The sequence below is a fragment of the Cucurbita maxima genome, unplaced genomic scaffold, assembly GCF_002738345.1.
Source record: "Cucurbita maxima cultivar Rimu unplaced genomic scaffold, Cmax_1.0 Cma_Scf00007, whole genome shotgun sequence".
Classification (NCBI taxonomy): Eukaryota; Viridiplantae; Streptophyta; class Magnoliopsida; order Cucurbitales; family Cucurbitaceae; genus Cucurbita; species Cucurbita maxima.
The window spans coordinates 537,973-557,461 of NW_019272023.1; the positions used below are offsets into that span (position 1 = coordinate 537,973).

Here is a 19,489-nt window from a genome sequence, read left to right on the forward strand (position 1 = left end):
CGTCATAAAACTCATAACAATGACAAATAATTACATTTTATTTTTAATATTAAATTAAGATGAAAGGAAAAAAAGTAGTGTGCACTTGTGTGAATAATTTAAACACAAATGAAAGGAAAAAAAAACATGAAAATTATGAACCATTCATGTTGTCCTTCTACACCTTCAACCCCACACCCAATTTTTTTATTCTTTGTCTATGATTTTTCTTCTTCGCCCCAAATTTACCTCCCGAATGCATTTAAATCGATCATACAAACAACACATACATGAAACTTTTTGAACATGAATTTAACAATAAAAGTTTTTCTAACCAATTTCAAACTTTCAAAATTAAAATGAAATTTTTCAAAATTCAAAGTATATTTGAGACCAAGTCCATCGCACCTTTTTTACAAAATAATTTAATCAATTAAATATTTCATGAGGTCATAGAAAATTCAAATGTAATTTTTTGTAATCAAAAAAGGAAAAAAAGAAAAAAAATACATGCATACTTTTTTTTTAGTTAAAAATTACATGTGAAAGATGGAACCATCAATAGACTATGCTATGTTTGGAATGACAATAATAGCAACACATTTTATAAACTCTTCATACTCCCTTCAAAAATGAATGTTATATTAAATTTAGTAATCTATTATTGAACACAAAATTCAATTATATATATATATATATATATATATATATATATATATATAGTAGATTCATTAATCTTAAAAATGGTAGAAAATATCATAAGATTAAACTCATAATTTAACCAAAAATGAATTTGAGGTTGGAAATTCTTTACAAGAACTTTTTTTTCCTATGGATGTTTATCTTCATAAAAAATTAAAAGGCACGGACAATTTCTATTCCCGTTTCTATACGTCGACAATAATCTGCGAAGTGAACATACTTTTTACAAATCTGAAAATCATCAAGATATGGTGGGACCAAGACAACAGCCTAGCATTTAATTTAAGGTGGAAAAAAGAGTTCCGGAAAAGAAAAGAAATTGAAGAGGAAAGTTGTGATAACATTACCGAAGCCGTGGTTGTGGTTGTGTTTGGGGCAATACCAAGTAATGGCGTCCTCCGCTACGATTTTATCGTCTTCTCTTCTTCCGGCCAGAGCTCCGATCTGTGATCGTCAAGACGGCCGACTCTGTCTCTTCCAAGTTGGGTCTGTCCGTGCCAATAACAGAAGGGCTCGTGCCCCTTTTAGGGTTCAGGCCGCAAAGCCTCCGGCTGGAGTAAGCTGACTATCCTCTTCAAACCACTGGACTTTTCCCAATTCTGTTTCACCTGTTGAAAATATCGTTTACATCTGAAAAGCTTAGAGAAATTCAGAACAATAAATTCATGTGAGCTTGCGAGTTACCTTTTCATTTCTGTTTTGAAGGTTGAATTGCCAAAAGTACAGCCGAAATTTGAAGCCCCATTTCTTGGATTTACTAAAACTGCTGAAATCTGGAATTCCAGAGCCAGCATGATAGGCCTCATTGGGATATTCGTAGTAGAGCTGGTGAGCTTTTCTTTCTTTTTTCTTTTCAAAGAAAAGTTTCTTTCTTTTACCTTCTATATCCAAGTTTAGGCGTTTTATTCATTGATTTATTTTCTGTTTTTCCAGATATTGAACAAGGGTATACTTCAGGTGATTGGAGTTGATATTGGGAAAGGACTGGATCTTCCTCTTTGATTTCCAGAAAGCTTATTATCATCTTGAGATCCTTCGTGTTTTTTTCTTTTTAAATCAAAATTGTAACTGTAATATAGACCTCTCAACTGTATCAGAGAATTCTACATTCTTCAAGTTCTTGTACTTCATAAGTAAATTACACAACATTGTCAGCCTAGAGAATGTGCTCACCCTCTTGTCTTCTATAATGATGCATAACAACCAGAACTCGAAAATATTGCAAATTAAATAAGCCTACAGAGTCGAGTATCGATAATAGGCACCTTGGAAGGCGGCTGAGCTATGTCTAGTACCTCTTCCAGTGATATCCTACGATTCTTCCAAGCAAGTTCCGACCATTTCCTCATCATCTGTCCTTCAGCCTTTCTATTCTTTTGGACGTCAAGTATCTCCGCGTACGCACCTACAGAGGCAATCAGTGATATCAAAGAATAATCATGCTCAGACCACCACGTTTATGAAGCTTAACACGTCTTTCTTACTACAATATGTGACTTTATGAATGATTTCAATTATAATCAATGGTGGGATAACGATAAGTTTATCTCGGTTTCATTTAAGAGTACAGCTGAAAGCTATCAATTGTCTGAGTACTACAACTCTCATAATGAACGCTTCTACCTGATGCAGTTATTTGTTTGTTTTTTTTAAAGCATCGAGCTAAATGCTTAGAATCACTTAGATTATACTTGATCAGTACCTCCGGCGATATTTGCAATGTCACATCTGTCCACCTTTAATTGTTCTCCCGTGCCTTCAAGAGGATAAACCATTCAATTGAAATTAATATATAAAAAAAAAAAGCTTGAGATGTTGAGTTGGTTGGCAATACCTTTTGGTGAAACTTTCATCAAGTCTATTGCTCTCCTATAGAGTCCCTGTAAATGAATTTTTAGAGCAATCTGCAGAAAGGAAACTAACAAGAAATACTTTTATAAACTCTGAGGATTTAATATTTTGATTTCCCAACATTCAGACAAGAAGCCTAAATGTTAACTGGAATTGAATTGTACAGACAACTTGATAACGACCGGAATTAGTTGTATAACTTTTCTATCTTGGCAAAAGGTTCAATCACGGGCCAGTATACAAGAACCAACACCAGGGTGTTAGGATGAGAAATCAACACCTTCCTCAATGCACTAAAGAATGTAATTTTTGCTTATATTTGAAGGGAGTTTAAAACATAAGCAGTGGAAAAGAGCATGACAGTTCTCACAAATTAACTTATGAGTAGATTTACACGATACAAATGATTCAGACGTGAGCTACATCCTCTCAAATCGATATCACTTTTCTAATCACTTTTCTAATCAGGAATCTCCCAACACAATTCCCCTTTTCTTTTGATATCACTCTTCAAAGGGGGTTTCGAAAATGGACTTAAGTCTTTACGCTCAATGTCCCCAATTTATAGTCATCTGTAAAATGTCACTTTTATTACTGAAAAAAACTTCCCAAAGTTAAGTAGACTGAATTACCAACCTCCGTAACTGATGCAACAAGTTTCATTAACAACATAGAATCTACATATGCCTAACATAAGAGGGCAGGAGCAAAATCCAACCTCCTGAATCAAAAGTGAACTCGAATGCTCCTTCTTTGCTTTGTATCGAAACATGAGTGCTATGCAGGTTAAGACAACACCAACCTTGGGATGGTGAGATCCTGTACCATGTAATTTTCCAAAAATTAGACGCCCACCCACTTGGAAAATAGCCAAACAATTCCACATGAGAACAAACAGAAACTTCACTTGTATACATGTCGTAAAGTTCAAGTATATTGGGAATTCTAAACTAGCAACTTCCATACCAAAATATGCTTCTGCTTTGGTCAACGCGTTTGTCAGTATATCCTCGGCTTCAGAAAAATTCCTAAACAAAACAGGGTATAGTTATGATTCATAACTACTGCAATAAAGAATCTTATGGACAAATAGCCCAACATAGCACAATGATCAAAAAGCTACCCCAAGTGCCCCTCAAGCTGCCCTAAAGCACAAGTCGCAGCCACTAACACTTCCATTGGAGACATATTACCACCAGCTAAAGCACATTGCTCACTCAAATCTTGGACTTCGGATCCCACTTCAATTACTCTTTGATACACCTCTTTTGCTGATGAAAAATTCTGTGAGGCAACTAAGAATTCTCCATATGCAAATGCAGCACTACCTACATATCAAATGGTCAATAGGATGTAATCAACAAATTTTTCCCACACAGATCGTTCAAGTGAACCTCACCAGCACATCTTTCAATAGTTTGAAACCCTTCAAATAACGATTCAGCTGCAGATAGATAACCAACATTTAACTTGAGTAAAACATCACAAAAGAACAAAGTGCGTAGAGAGAGTACTAAAAGCCAAACACCTGCATCAAGGTTATTTGTTACAAGCTCAACCAGCCCCTTTACAGCTTTAACCCGAGCTCTCAGAACGCCAGAATTTCCATCATCAGCAACCTTGCTATTTTCAAATAGTTTTAAGCATTTATCTGCGATATCTGATGAAGAATCATCCTATACATGAAGAATCATCCCCAGATAACTTTGATCCATGTTACACGATTAGAGATGAGCAATAATTACAAGTTTACAAGGATATTTACCAGGTTTAGTTCGAGATGAAGTCCAGCAAGTGCTTCAAGAGCAGCAACTACAAGAAAAACAAGAAAAAACTAGAGTCAAAACACGAGCTCCCAATAATCAATTTGAACCGAGCTACCTACGCTAAAAGAATGAACTAAAAACCCTTGGAAACTTTACCTCTAATATCTAGAGAGCAATGTGCTAAATCCTCAACTCGTTGAAGCTTATCTATAGCGTCGTGAATATCACCTCTGAAATAAAAAAAATAGGACAATTGTTAAGCCATAAGCAATTCCATTAAACTACAATGTAGCTCTTAAATAAATGAAACAGAAGGAAAACCTTTCAGCAAACAAGGTAGACATGGCAAGTAATACCGCTCCCCTAGAGTTATCGGCATCTTGGCCTTCACTCGACTGAGCAGAGAAGCACTGCTCCAGAACCAGACGACCTTGTGCGTACGATTCGTCTAATTATCACATCAAAAAGATTACAGACCAAAAACTTCATGCCGATTTTTGACATAAAAACAAAATTCCATAAAGGAAATCAAATAAGAATATAGACCTGATTTCTGAGACCTAGCGTGAGACAGAGCATAATTAATCATCTGACAAGTGACCGAGCTCGCATTCGGGCGGTCTATTCCAACGTGAAGTGATCTCAACGGTGAAGCTAACCATGAGAACGATGGAGAGGAGAGAAGATCGAAGCGGGAGCTGGAGCCCAATCCTGCAGTTCGAACGACCGCCGCAGAGGTTTTTGACAGCTTAACGGCGACGCGAATCATAGCTATCAGAGAAATGGCCAGAGAGAGAAAGAGCGATTGAAATCAAAGCTGAGAGAATCCTTAGAAAAAAAAGAAAAAACTAATTATAAAAAGCATTTTTTATTGGCCAATATTAATTTAGTAAGAAATTGCAATATTATTTCTAAAACTTACATGGATTAAGCCAAAGTCGATGACTATTTTTTATAATTTATCTTCTTTTTTTTTTCACAAATATAAGTTTAATTCATGAATTAAAGCCTAAATTTAAATTTATAATTTGAAACAAAAGAATCAGTATAACTTTTTGTTAGGTTGAATGGCTCAATGACCTGACCTAAGGTCACGACCTCATGTATTTATAGATGTGTATAATGAAGATTACATTCTAAATCATAGATTTGTTAACAAACTATGAAATCAGAGATTTGGTAACAAAACTATGAAATCAGAGATTTGGTAACAAAACTATGAAATCATAGATTTGGTAACAAAACTATGAAATCATATATTTGGTAACAAAACTATGAAATCATATATTTGGTAACAAACCAGTAAATCATAGATTTGGTAACAAACCTCTAAATCATAGATTTGGTAACAATCTAGTAAATCACTAGATTATCTTACTATACACAAATATGATCTACTCTAGGTTTAACACTTTTAACTTGAATTACATGGGTAAATTCAAGATATGTAGGCATTTTATGTCTTGAATTTTTAATCAATCTTGTGAATTCACAGCTCACACACAGCCGACATTTTAGATGACCTTAAATTGTTGTTTGTCTTAACTTATAATTGCAATGATCTCGAAGCTTCGAACATTAGAACATTAATAACATAAACAACACAATACAAAACTGTTCATACTAGTATCCTCTCACTTCCTAGATCACCCAATGAGTATTATATAGAATAAGGCTGCTAATATAACTCCAAAGGATCAAGCAACAATATATAAAAATTGGGACATAATGAAAAGCATGAAATTCAAAACTTCAACACTCATCAAACAACTTTTCTCTTTTTGAACAAGCCAAAGCAGTCGTTTCCATCAAATTTTGAACACTTTTTTATGAACAATAAGAGAATCTGCTTGTGAGGAAATGATTTCATGATCGTACAATTCAAGAAATCCCTCATCCTTTAGCGAAAGAGCATATTTGAAGGAGGAAATCTAGCAGAGTGGAGCATCGTTATTCAAAAGTTGGAAGGTGTATTGTAGTTATCTATCAAAGCAAACGAGATAAAGAGAAACAGAATGCCCTCAATTTGAAGGAATGGATAAATCCCTTTATAGTGAAAGTGAAAGTGGTTGGTATCAACTAAGGGAAAAACTTGAGCAATGCAGCCTTTAAGTAATGCCTCTCTTTCCAAATCTCTATCATACGGATCATTATCAGCTAAATGTTTGGAAGTATCGTCACCATTTGGCTGCCTGTTCATAAGTTTGAAACCATGCATTCCTCCCTGTTTCTCATCTTCTGTTTGGCAATCTCCATCTCACTTACAAGTAACTAAGCGTAATTCAAACACTTCTTCTTTCAATACCCTTCTTATTCACTTCGTACACTAAGTTTTTCTCTTCTTGCAGGTGGAGAACAACTCATCTTAGCAAACAACTGCAATGAAAGTGTCTGGCCTGGAATACTCGGCAATTCAGGCCACCAGACGCCAATGGGTGGCGGTTTCCATCTCGGCAGAGGCAAGCACGTAGTGGTCGAAGTGCCGAAGAAGTGGTCAGGCAGGATTTGGGGCAGGCAAGGCTGTTCTTTTAGCCATGAAGGAAAAGGCTCGTGCGACTCTGGAGATTGTTCAGGCAGATTACATTGTAGAGGCACTGCTGGTGTTCCTCCAGCCACTATTGTTGAATTAACTCTGGGATCATCTATTTCACCAATGCATTACTATGATGTTAGCTTGGTAGATGGCTTCAACTTGCCTCTTTCAATGAAGCCAATTGGGGGTGGAATTGGCTGTGGCATTGCGTCCTGTGATATTGATGTGAACATTTTCTGTCCATCGGCCTTGGAAGTGAAGAAGAATGGAAAAGTGGTGGGCTGCAAGAGCGCCTGTTTAGCCATGCAATCAGCCAAGTACTGCTGCACAGGGAAGTATGCTAACCCCAAAACCTGCAGACCCACTCTATTTGCTCATTTATTCAAAGCCATGTGCCCCAAGGCTTACACCTATGCTTTTGACGACCCGTCCAGCCTTCGAAAATGCAAGGTTTCGCGTTACGCCATCACATTCTGCCCTTCCATGTGAGGACGATTCCAGGTTACTGCAGAAAGAAGTCTACCATGACAGTACAAAAATAATGCCTTCCTGCAGAATTAGAAGATCTTGTACGTTTTCTATCTTATTTTTGTTAGTTACTCAAGAAATAGACTCCAATAAGCATATGTTGAAGATTTTGCATTCTATGTCAATATAAATATCCTGTTACGCATATTAGTTCAGCAAAGATTGGCAGGAGCAATAGCTTTCAACTAACCTATAAAACAGCAACAAGAGATTTTCAGCAAACAAATTTGCATTCATTTGGATATCTTGTACAAAAAAGGGCTCAGAAGGGGATAAGATCTTCATGATTCTTTAGAGTGACACTTACTGGATAAAACTCATGGTCAAAACAAAACAAAGACAGAATGACAACACTTTATTATGATTCCAAAGCCAACAAAATAGCATTAGAGTGTCAGTGACTTAAATTTAGCTCGAGAGTTCAAGCGAAGGAAGGAATTTTTCCTGATTACCAACATAAGTGCCGTCTGGTTCATGGACTCCATTGAGCATTAATAAATTTCAATACAGATATCAAACTACATTTTAGAAGGGTGTTAAAGAGTCCAACTAGTTAAGGAAACCAAACCTGAGATTGACATATACACAAAAGAAAGGAAGGCATTTACCATTGGCCATGTGAATGTTTGATTAATCCACCACTCCTAAATGGTGTGAAAGTTATCTTATTTATAATCAAATGAATTACAAAGATATGGAAATAGTAATAAATGGAAATAACAATAAATGGAAAGATACCTATGATAATAAAGCAAATATTAGATATTTGCCTTATAATAAAATATCAAATATAATATATATGGTAAACTATAATTTATTACTAAATATCCTTAACACCCCACCGCAAGCTAAGCGTCGGATTTAAACGAACGTGAAGCTTGAATCTGAAAAATTCAAAGAGGTTGAGAAACACTTTTCTTGAAGATGCTAACAACCCGGTTCTTGGCCATCAAAAATTGCAGAGGAATCGCCGCTCAGCGGCAATGCTGCCTTGGCTTCGGCGAGAATATGTCTAACCCATGAAGAGGGATTGTCGCTTAGCGACGATGCTGTCTTGGCTCTGGTGAGAATATTTCTAACCCCAAGAAGTAGAAGGGGAAACCTAGAGCAAGGGACAAAGACAATGTTGAAGCCGGAAGAGTCGCCACATTGGGCGAAGGAGCCAATTTTGGCGAGAAGGGCAGTCGGAAGAGTCGCCTTATCGGGCGAAGAAGCCAATTTTGGCAGGAAGGGCGGCGGCAACTTGGTTGGCAAATAGGCCAGTGCGGCACCCAGATTCCGAAGGTAAATCTCTGCAAAAGGTTGATAGGTTTAGGTTAAGGTTTATGTGAAGGATGAAGGTTGATTGGGAAGAAAATGAGAGAGACTATATTGGCTAAGGGGAAAATCGATTTGGTTGGAAAAGGTGAGGTTATATGTACAGAGTATGACGAAAGGTGATTTGGAGGTCAATAGGGTGGAGCCGAAGAGTAATCAATCGGCTCCGACTACGGCAGCCATGAAGACTGCCCCTGCGGCGTCAAAACCAGCAGGGGTGGTGGAAAAGAAGATTAGAGGATTCAAAAGCCATTCAAAGGAAAGGATCGGGGTTGTTAAACCGAGAGGGCTCTGATACCATGTGAATGTTTGATTAATCCACCACTCCTAAATGGTGTGAAAGTTATCTTATTTATAATCAAATGAATTACAAAGATATGGAAATAGTAATAAATGGAAATAACAATAAATGGAAAGATACCTATGATAATAAAGCAAATATTAGATATTTGCCTTATAATAAAATATCAAATATAATATATATGGTAAACTATAATTTATTACTAAATATCCTTAACAGGCCACATCAGATATCTCAACATTTGCAGCACATCCACCATGTGGGAAATCTTCTTAATATAAATTTATACTACCTTCATTTATTAATAAGTATTTAAGTATGCGTCCTCTTTGGACTTTTCCCTCAAGGTTTTTGAAACGCGTCTGTTAGGGAGAGGTTTCCACATCCTTATAAAGTATGTTTCGTTCCCCTCTCCAACTGATGTGGGATCTCACAATCCACCCCCTTCGGAGCCTAGCATCCTCGCTGGCACTCGTTCCTCTCTCCAATCGATGTGGAATCTCACTATTCACCTCCCTTCAGGAACCCAGTGTTCTCGCTGGCACACCACTCGGTGACCACCCTCTTTCAGGGCTCAGCGTCCTCACTGGCACATCACACGGTATATGGCTCTTATACCATTTGTAACAATCCAAGCCCACCGCTAGCACATATTGTGCTCTTTGAACTTTCCCTTTTGGACTTCTTTCTACACCCTTAGGAACAATGCTTCGTTGCCCTCTCCATCCAATGGTTGTCTTCTGCATTCGAGGTGGGATCTCACATTTCTCTTCCAAGCCGCAGCAGAAACCAAGTAACTTTAGGCAAATAAATTACATCCCAAGAACTAGAAGGCCTTTTTGAGAGTATAAATTTCGCTGCTTCATGACAATTACTTACGTGATCCGCTAGTATAACTCCATCATATGAATTGTTCCCTCCACACGCGATCCTCGTCACAATCAAACTCAAGCAAGTTCAGCCCAATCTATTCTAAATTATGACAGTAGACGAAATGCATATTCAAGCAACAATATCACCAAAACTATACACTGCATACATTCAAAATCTTCATAATGCATTACTAAACTTGTAGTTAACAACAATGACAAATTTTGTACCGATTGTTTGTTTTGGGAAGGCCGTACCATCTGGCATTGCTTAAACAATGTCTCGCTAGAGCTGGACGAGAAGCCAGAATTGCCTGACATGCCATCAAAGAGTTGATGAAGAAGAAGATGTCGTAAGCCTGAAACCTTAAATTGCCGTGGGGACGGTAGAGAATATTCGACATGTCGAATTGTTGAATGGGTTGGATTGGGCTGGGCTTTGGAAGCCCATTAAATAACAAAATCCTGAAAGCCCAAACAAGAAAAGCCTTTGATTAAACCAAGCTGAAACTAAAAATACAAAAATTTAAATATGTATAATTTTGTGATAAATATGAGAAAGGGTCGATGTTTCAATTATGGAGTAAGAAAAAGATATATATAAATATTGATTTTAGAACAATCATTACAAAAAAAAATAATAATAATAAATAAATAATTTGAATAAACAAAATGGAAGATTATTAATGTAAATTGGTATTGTTTTAGTTTATTTAAATTGAAGACAAATGCACATGGCGGCAACCAACAATAATTAATGCTAATTATTTAAAAACTAATGCAACGAAAATTGTGTATAATAACGAAATTTGGCGCGTTAATTCCACGCTTTGATAAGCGACGTGCCTTCGCTGTCGAAGCTCCACGCAATTGTTTTTAACCTCAATTTTCGTCTGTGGCGAATCTCTCTGTCTCTCGATTTTACTACTCCACTTAAAAGGCGAATTCTTTTCTGCAATTTTGGCATCCTTTCATCCATTCGAGGGAGTTCATTTTTGGATTCTTGAAGTTTCTTGGCGTTCGTTGATTTCCGAGCATCGAATTCGGATAGGTAATTTCAATCACTTCATCGAACTTTATATAATTAGGGTATATTCTGTCAAGGAGTTATGGTGCCATTCTTTCGATCGATCAATTGATGGATTTGATGGGATCGACATCTTTTTGCTACAGATGCAATCGATTTATCAGAGCTCGGGCTCGGGCCCTACATTAGGTCTGTTGTCTTGATTGTGGAGCAGAAGAATTTAGGTCGCTGCCGTCTCTTTCTCCGGTTGATCATCGGTTTCCACCTGCTGCGATGAACCACGATGATGCTTCCGACCTAGACCCTTCCTTCGTCCCAAGATTGCGTCGCAGCCGAAGAAACGGTGAGGATCGCTCCTCTTTCAATCGTATCATTGTTCTACGCGATCCCTCTAATTCGGGCGCTATTAGTAATAATGGTGTTGGAGGTGGAGGAAATTATGAGATTTATTATGATGATGGTACGGGGGCTAGTCTCCGTTCCTTGCCTTCTAATATATCCGAGTTCTTGATGGGATCGGGGATCGATCGCCTTCTCAATCAATTGGCGCAACTGGAGGTGAACGGGGTTGGCCCATTGGAACACCCACCGGCTTCGAAGGCTGCAATTGAATCTTTGCCTGTGGTTAAGATTCTTGCTAGCCATGTGCCTTTGGAATCACATTGTGCGGTCTGTAAGGAACCATTTGAGCTCGACTCTGAGGCTCGACAGATGCCGTGTAAGCATATTTACCATTCGGATTGTATATGCCCTTGGCTTTCTATCCGGAATTCCTGTCCTGTTTGTCGCCACCAATTGCCTACCGATGTGCATGGCAGTGGCAGGAGCTCCCCAGCTTCTGCTGAAGAAGTTGTTGGATTAACAATTTGGAGGCTTCCCGGTGGGGGATTTGCTGTTGGAAGGTTCACTTGGGGAAGGGGCGCTGCAGAACATGACCTTCCTGTTGTTTACACTGAAATTGATGGTGGGTTTAGTACCACCATCGGTGTTCCAAGGAGTATTACATGGGCTTCAAGTGGGATAAGATCAAGTGAAAGTGGTGGATTTCGTAGTATTTTTCGCAATTTCTTCTCCTTTTTTGGGAGGTTTAGAAGTACATCCCGTCGTTCTGGTTCAGTTACTGGTTTAATTAGAAGGAGCTTCTCTACTACCTTATTCAACAGACGCTCAAGGAGGAATAATCACTCTATGGTGTCGGACGCAAACTATACATTTTCTGCTTAGTTATATACTTATAGAGAGGTTGAATTCCCATCCTGTACGCTCTTTACAATTTTTGTTTTATCAGATGTATATAGCTATACATCAAAAAGAAATACTGAATTTGATAGCTTAAATATAGTTGACTGGGGAGTTTTTGACATGGTGGGACAAGTATATGTAGAGATAAAGAAAGGAGAGAGTTGTAGAATCTGCCCAGTCAAGGGTTTTTGGCAGTTCGAGTATTTGATATCTTTTGCTGTTTGATGTTAGAAGGAAAGAGATGGGTAAGGAGTTCTTGTTGATGTCTAGTAGGTTCATTTTTTCCTTTTATGCAACGTAACATTGTAACTTCGCTGCAAAGCAGCTCTTATCTTTAGAATACGAAAATCTTCTGTTTTTAGTATGTCTTTCTCTTTATCCCTTCATGGTTTTACCTTTAAGTTAAAATTCATCTCTCTGGCTTTGCTTTGTGGCATTCTGTTTCTGCTGTACGATGATTCTTAAGGAACTCTTATTACCTCTCTGACTCTCTCGTTGCCTATATCTTTCAGCTGATACTTATTATACTCTCTCCACTTGAAGTTATTAGTTGTAACAATGCAAGTCCACCGCTAGCGGATATTGTCCTCCTCGAGGTTTTTAAAACGTGTCTGCTAGGGAGAATTTTCCACACCCTTATGCTTCGTTCCCCTTTCCAACCGATGTGGGATCTCACAACCTACTGCGTCCTCGCTAACACTCATTTTTCTCTCCAATTGATATGGGATCTCATAATCCGAACGAGTGTCAGCAAGGACGTTGGACTTTGAAGGGAGGTGGATTGTGAGATCTCACATCGGTTGAAGAGGAGAACGAAGCATAAGGATGCTGTGTGGAAACCTCTTCTCTAATAGAAGTGTTTTAAATATTGGCTAACAGTGGGCTTGAGAGCTTCTCTCAACAGATCTCCGCAGATCTCAGCTCGCTCAAGCATCAAAATTACCCACATCCCATATCATTTCTGTCTCTGGGGAAGGGAGGACGGACCCATCCTCCAATGCTGATAGGGTGGGGACAATTTAATACTCAGGTGAGGTAAATTATACATTGAAGAACTTTGCACTCAGGGCCAGGGCTTTGTTTATTACAAGTTGATTAATATGTTACTATCAAGACCATGCTGATGCACTAAAAAAGACTCTTGGACCCTAGAAAGTTCAAGTATTCATGGCTTTTACTGGTTTAAACTTCTATGCACATTTGTAAATCAACCACCAACGTCATTTCTCAATGAAAAGGATGCCATTTGATGCATGTGCAACTTTAGCAGCTTTGTAAGTTAATATCAAAGATAATGTACCTTACCTTTATTCCAAGTGTAATCTCTTTTCTGATTTTCCTCTTTGCATGAATTGTCAAATATATGGGCAGGAAAGTGAACAGCACAGGTTGTACTCCTTTTTTCCATGTCGTGAAAATGAACTACCAGAACACACATCCGATGGTGATTGTTGGGAGAAGAATGGAAGTTTATTCGTTTTGTTTGGTATAAGAGATGTTGGTTCACATGTCTTACAACTTTTTGAACTTTGTGTGTCGCCATGTGCGGATTCCTGCCGAGTCATGTCATCTGCGGCAGTTGTAAGCTATGATTGTTGGATTTTTGTGTTAATATCTAAACGGAAATGACAAAAAGGCATAAGCAGATGAAGATGAACACCAAGGAGTGGGCTTTCTAATTCGGAAGCGGAGGTTCCTTGTATAATGCATGATCGAAGGCTGGCTTTTCTTTCATGTCTTCTACCATTTGGATCTTGTGGGTGACAAGTGTCTACACACTGCACATTCCACTGGAAACTGCAGAGGATGTTTGGTGCCTCTGTTGTTTTTTTTTTTTTTTTTTGACTCTTTGCGTATAAATCAATTAAAGATATTTAACTTTTCATTATAGTTTATCATATATATTTGACCTATTTAACCATATGTGTTTGTGAAAGATTGTGTCCATTTTGAAATGACAAAATTAGAAGGGAGTTGGTCGCTAAGAAATTCATAACGTGGGCCATTCTTATCTACACAACAATCAGAACCTGAAGTCCAATATAGCCTTATCCAGATTTCACTCAACTTCAAAACATCCCTCCATCCTTTCCAACCACCAAATTACAAAAACTCTGTTCTTGATCTTCGTCCCCCCTGTATTCAGATTCAGTTTCATTCCTCTGTAAAACATGGCATCCTTGTGTACATTTCCACGTATTTCTTCCACAGAACCCATCAAGCAAACGCCCGCCGCCGCCCCTTTTCCGCCCTCCAATCAGCCGATGAGACCCTCGGCGTTGTCCCTCCGCCAAAGCAGCGGCAAGCACTGGAGAACTTCTACAGTGGTCGCCGCCGTCGGTGACGTGTCTGCCGATGGCACCACCTACTTGATCGCCGGCGCTGTTGCTGTAGCTCTTGTCGGAACCGCCTTCCCTATCCTCTTCTCTCGCAAAGACCTGTAAGCGAAACTTCTAGTACTTCTATAGCCATCTATTTCTGCATTGAAATTAAATTAACAAATACGGTTTAAAGAATACTTCACCATAAATTTTCCCCTTTACTCTGCAGTGGAATTCTGTTCTGCTTCTGTTATTGTCTTTTACTCTTAATTTCAGTTTCAGTCTCACGACATTAATTAAACAAACTACCCATCTGCAATGCTTTAAGAGGAGCTTTAATTTAAATTTCAATGGTTGAGGTTTTAATTGCGGCGGCGGTTTTTGTGGTCTGGTCTACCGTAGGTGTCCGGAATGCGACGGCGCAGGGTTTGTCCGGCGATCGGGAGCGGCGCTGAGGGCTAATGCGGCTCGCAAAGACCAAACTCAGATCGTTTGTGCTCGTTGCAATGGCCTTGGCAAGCTCAACCAAGTGGACAAATAAATTAAAACCTGCCTTTTTTACTATCATAAATTCCATACTTTATTAATGCTGTAATAATCTATTTTTAATATATTTTATTCCATGTACTTTGAGTTTTTGGAAGTGTAATATTTGTTTTTAACCTAACATTTGAATTCGAATTAGTTTTTTTTTTTTTTTAATTATGCTTTGACCGATATATTATATTTAACGTTAAATGACATTATTAATGAGGTCATTAAATAATACTAAAATACTATGTTTCAATCCCTTGAAGAACAATGGTTGCAAGTATTATTTATAATTATTTTATTTTTTATTATTTAAATAATAATTAATAGGCTACTAAATCACATGGCTAATTTCCATGGAAGAAATTCAATTCGTTGACCAAGAGAAGTCAAATCAAACACCAACATACTATGAAGGCATTTGTATGCATGTTTGAAATATGTAAATGTACACTACATCATCAAACTACCTCCTTAACTAATTTTTTTTGCTCGGTTTCTCCTAATTTTATTTAATTATACATCTTTTTTTAGTATAATTTAATAATAATTGACACGTCTTTATCCACTATGTTATGTTAGATTTTAAGACAATGTAAATTAGGTTTTTCTTTTTCATATAAAGGTTATTAACTTCGAGTAAATAAATGTGATAGAGTTAAATTGAGAAGTTTCTCGATTGAGATGAATAATGGTGGAAATTATTTATGGTTAGAAATAGAGAAACAGATACCTAAAAGGAAGGGACAGTCCTTTAAGTGGAGTGTTAAATTAGATGAAAGGTGTGAATAATAGCTTTAATATTAAAGGACCCATCACCATCCTTCTATTGTTCTCAACCCATTCAGCATCACATGTGAAACCACCAATCTTTTAGATTTTTTCTCATATACTTTCTCTAACTTTCCATTTTCAGTTTTTTTTTTTAATATAACTTTAGAAAATAATGAAATAAAAATTCAACTCATAAAAAAAATTAGTATTATATATTAATTAACTTACTTATAAAAAAAAATAGAATTTTATTTAATAAAATTAGTGTTTTGATGTTTTAAGGGATAGAGATTCAGGAGGTTAAATAAAAATAAAATGAATAAATAAATCCACATGAAACTCAAATGAATTGAACATGGAGACGGCATTAAATGCATCTTATCCCCTCACATTCAATACACCATGGTCACAAAATTTCCTTTTTCTTTATATATTTATTTAATTTCAGTTTATTTGACATTTAAGTAAAAGAAAATAATAAAAATGTCAACTTTACTATTTCATGGAATAAAATTGTGTTCATTTTTTTGAAATTCCTTTTTTTTTTTTCTTTGCTCAAATAAGAAGCGATCCCATTATTCTTATAATTATAAAAGTTTTTATACAAATTAATTTAATGAATATTTATATATATATATATATATATTTTTTTTTTTCGTGTGCTTGTTTATTACTTCAGACAAGTTGCAGACACATTTATAGAATACATAGATTATAGGAAAACCGCGTATTGATGAAAACCATAATTAAATATATTTTTAAAATCCTTCCAATTATTAATTTAATGCCTTTGCTGATCTGGCATGCAATTAACGTAACATTAATCTTAAATTGTTCCCACGTGTCATCATCAGCATCGTTTGTCTCTGTCCTTGTCTGTTTCAGTGACCGATTTACTAATTTTGTCTAAATATTAATTTATTGCTCTGCCTCCTTTTAACGTCGCTTCTTCTCCAAGTGTTATTTTCACGACACAGAAATATATATATATATATATATTTATAAATTCACTGAATATTGCTTTATTTCCTAAAATAATAGGGGTAAAAAAAAAAAAAACATCAAGTGTTGCTCTGGTACACTAGAATTATTATTTTTAATTATTCAAAATAATTTCCTCAAATGGGGTAGGCAATTTTATTTTCAATTTTCATTATATAAAAATTTATTGCCTTTTTGTTATTCTTCTATGAAGATAAAATAATTAAATTTTTGTAAAATAAACATTTCAAAACTAATATTAGAATAGAAATTAATAAAAATTAGATCTCATTATTTTTTTATACTTTTCCGTCTAAAATACGATATCAAAAAATACCTGTTTTGACCTTGAAGTTATTGAGAGAGAAGAGATGTAGCTCAATATTACATGGGACAATACAAAATTCGGTTGTCTTGTCTTGCTTAAACATCGTGGTTCTGCACCGAATAGCCACGACCCTCTGGAGATCTCAGCGTGAATTTCTTTGTTCCTTTTTTTAATTTTGGGAATTTTTTTGTTTGTTTTAATTATCGGGATATATATATATATATATAGTTGGATCTTCATCTTCGCAGGGAAAGGAGAAATTTATCGAACGGTTGCAAAGATTTGAGAACACTCTGTTCTCGCAAACAAAAGAAAGCCAACGAAGTTGCTCGGATTTCTTCACTCTGTGCAGCTTCCAACTGCCCCCAACTGTTTTTCGATTCCAATATTCCAGGAAAGAAAAGGAAAATGAGGGATTATTGTATAGCTTTCAATTCCTCAAACCACAAATTTCTCAAATCTTTTTTCCCTTTCTTCCTCTGTATTTTGTTTTCTGTCTTTCAGAATCTCATACTCTGTTCCTCACTAAACCCAGCCCTTCTTCTTCCCCTCAAAACCCAAGTTATTCCGCCGGAATCCATCCGGCGATCTCCTGACAAGCTTCCTTTCCGGCATAACGTCAGCCTCACTGTCTCTCTGACGGTCGGAACGCCGCCGCAGAATGTTACAATGGTCATCGACACCGGCAGTGAACTCTCATGGCTCCACTGCAACAGATCACAAAATTCTTCTTCTTCATCTTCGACATTCAACCCGGCCGGGTCCTCCTCGTACACTCCGATTCCTTGTTCCTCGTCCACCTGCACCGACCAAACTCGGGATTTTCCAATTCCGGCATCTTGTGATTCCAATCATCTCTGTCATGCCACTCTATCTTACGCTGATGCCTCTTCTTCAGAAGGAACTCTCGCCACCGATACTTTTTACATCGGCAATTCCGGGATTTCCAATGTTGTCTTCGGTTGTATGGATTCCATTTTCAGCTCCAACAATGAAGAAGACTCCAAAAACACCGGATTAATGGGTATGAATCGTGGATCTCTCTCTTTTGTATCTCAAATGGGTTTCCCCAAATTTTCCTATTGCATATCGGAATATGATTTTTCCGGTTTGTTATTACTCGGAGATGCTAATTTTTCATGGTTGGCTCCGTTGAATTACACTCCACTCATCGAAATGTCGACCCCATTACCGTATTTCGATCGGGTTGCTTACACGGTTCAGCTTGAAGGGATCAAAGTTTCCCACAAGTTACTTCCGATACCGGAGTCCGTTTTCGAACCAGACCACACCGGAGCGGGGCAAACCATGGTTGACTCCGGCACTCAGTTCACGTTCCTTCTCGGACCAGCTTACACCGCGCTCCGAGACGAGTTCCTGAACCGAACCGCCGGTTCGATTCGGGTTTTCGAGGATTCGAATTTCGTTTTTCAAGGGGCAATGGATCTTTGTTACCGGGTTCCGATGAATCAAACCCGACTCCCGCCACTGCCATCGGTGACGCTAGTGTTTCGCGGTGCCGAAATGACGGTTACCGGCGACCGGATTCTGTACCGGGTGCCCGGAGAAATAAGAGGAAACGATTCGATTCACTGTTTTACATTCGGAAATTCGGATCTCCTCGGCGTGGAAGCGTTTGTAATTGGGCATCTTCATCAACAAAACGTGTGGATGGAATTCGATCTGAAAAAATCCCGGATCGGGTTGGCAGAGATTCGGTGCGATTTAGCGGGTCAGAAGTTGGGTATGGGCCTGTAAATGACCCGGGCCCATTCGATGGAAGCGTTTTAACTATCGGGGTAACTTAGCACGTGATATTGATTAAAATCTTACGGTTTTTGGTGTGTAGTCGTAGGTCCATGCTATTATGGTGGTCCTTCAGCTTTTTAATACCGTCCGTATGTGGGTCCCCTATATACTCTGTGATATCATCAAATAAAAAAAAAAAAAAAAAAAAAAAAAAAAAAAAAAAAAAAAAAAAAAAAAGCGAGTTTGATCCGACGGGTGTAGTGAGTTTGAGTGAGCTGCATTTCGCCACGTGTAAGGAAAGTTTTCTTTTTTTCTTTTTCTTTTTCTTTTTTTCCTCCCTTCCTGTACATTTAAAATATTCATGAGCTTTTTAATGTAATAAAAAATATTATATTAATTATTTATGACACTTTTTGAGACAATAATGGAAGTGTGACCAAGCGACCAAATGTTACAACATTTAATGCAGATGTTGTAAAGTCAATAAAGAAGTTCCCTAAAAAATCTGGAGATTAGAGAGGAGATTCGGAGGTTATGTTAAAAAATCAAACCATTTAATGAACTAATAGAAAATATGTACACAGTTTTATTTTAATTTTATGAAATACTTTTTCTAATTATAAATTGATTCAACAAAATTTTAATATTATGTGAATTAAAGTCAAGCGGTGGGTACAACATTGCATTCCC

The 19,489-nt window shown here is 37.2% G+C and overlaps 6 protein-coding genes across 7 annotated transcripts; 5 read left to right on the plus strand and 1 right to left on the minus strand.

The window, feature by feature from the left end:
• Positions 1 to 958: 958 nt before the first annotated feature.
• LOC111482448 (light-harvesting complex-like protein OHP1, chloroplastic) lies at positions 959 to 1,818 on the plus strand. Its single transcript, XM_023128229.1, has 3 exons — positions 959 to 1,237; positions 1,387 to 1,509; positions 1,615 to 1,818. Exons 1-3 carry the CDS (start codon positions 1,070 to 1,072, stop codon positions 1,681 to 1,683), a joined length of 360 nt encoding a protein of 119 aa, XP_022983997.1. The 5' UTR covers positions 959 to 1,069; the 3' UTR covers positions 1,684 to 1,818.
• On the minus strand, positions 1,747 to 5,110 carry LOC111482443. 2 transcript variants are annotated; one of them, XM_023128225.1, is made up of 12 exons: positions 4,845 to 5,110; positions 4,620 to 4,746; positions 4,455 to 4,528; positions 4,298 to 4,344; positions 4,061 to 4,151; positions 3,932 to 3,976; positions 3,656 to 3,860; positions 3,499 to 3,560; positions 3,251 to 3,351; positions 2,516 to 2,561; positions 2,384 to 2,437; positions 1,747 to 2,086 (listed from the first exon to the last, which is right to left on the minus strand). In XM_023128225.1, exons 1-12 carry the CDS (start codon positions 5,065 to 5,067, stop codon positions 1,908 to 1,910), a joined length of 1,254 nt encoding a protein of 417 aa, XP_022983993.1. In that variant the 5' UTR covers positions 5,068 to 5,110; the 3' UTR covers positions 1,747 to 1,907. The 2 variants fall into 2 exon arrangements, with proteins under 2 accessions (XP_022983993.1, XP_022983992.1); XM_023128224.1 differs by having other exon boundaries at positions 4,061 to 4,208.
• A 1,311-nt stretch (positions 5,111 to 6,421) lies between these two features.
• LOC111482445 (thaumatin-like protein) lies at positions 6,422 to 7,514 on the plus strand. Its single transcript, XM_023128227.1, has 2 exons — positions 6,422 to 6,565; positions 6,647 to 7,514. Exons 1-2 carry the CDS (start codon positions 6,460 to 6,462, stop codon positions 7,318 to 7,320), a joined length of 780 nt encoding a protein of 259 aa, XP_022983995.1. The 5' UTR covers positions 6,422 to 6,459; the 3' UTR covers positions 7,321 to 7,514.
• Positions 7,515 to 10,707: 3,193 nt separating this feature from the next.
• Positions 10,708 to 12,479, plus strand: LOC111482444 (E3 ubiquitin-protein ligase RDUF1-like). Its single transcript, XM_023128226.1, has 2 exons — positions 10,708 to 10,897; positions 11,020 to 12,479. The coding sequence occupies exon 2, from the start codon at positions 11,147 to 11,149 to the stop codon at positions 12,095 to 12,097; it is 951 nt and encodes a 316-aa protein (XP_022983994.1). The 5' UTR covers positions 10,708 to 10,897; positions 11,020 to 11,146; the 3' UTR covers positions 12,098 to 12,479.
• A 1,582-nt stretch (positions 12,480 to 14,061) lies between these two features.
• Positions 14,062 to 15,085, plus strand: LOC111482446. The gene is made up of 2 exons (XM_023128228.1): positions 14,062 to 14,555; positions 14,839 to 15,085. Exons 1-2 carry the CDS (start codon positions 14,287 to 14,289, stop codon positions 14,975 to 14,977), a joined length of 408 nt encoding a protein of 135 aa, XP_022983996.1. The 5' UTR covers positions 14,062 to 14,286; the 3' UTR covers positions 14,978 to 15,085.
• Positions 15,086 to 17,072: 1,987 nt separating this feature from the next.
• Positions 17,073 to 18,968, plus strand: LOC111482077 (aspartic proteinase PCS1). The gene is made up of 2 exons (XM_023127718.1): positions 17,073 to 17,197; positions 17,299 to 18,968. The coding sequence occupies exon 2, from the start codon at positions 17,459 to 17,461 to the stop codon at positions 18,806 to 18,808; it is 1,350 nt and encodes a 449-aa protein (XP_022983486.1). The 5' UTR covers positions 17,073 to 17,197; positions 17,299 to 17,458; the 3' UTR covers positions 18,809 to 18,968.
• Positions 18,969 to 19,489: the final 521 nt, after the last annotated feature.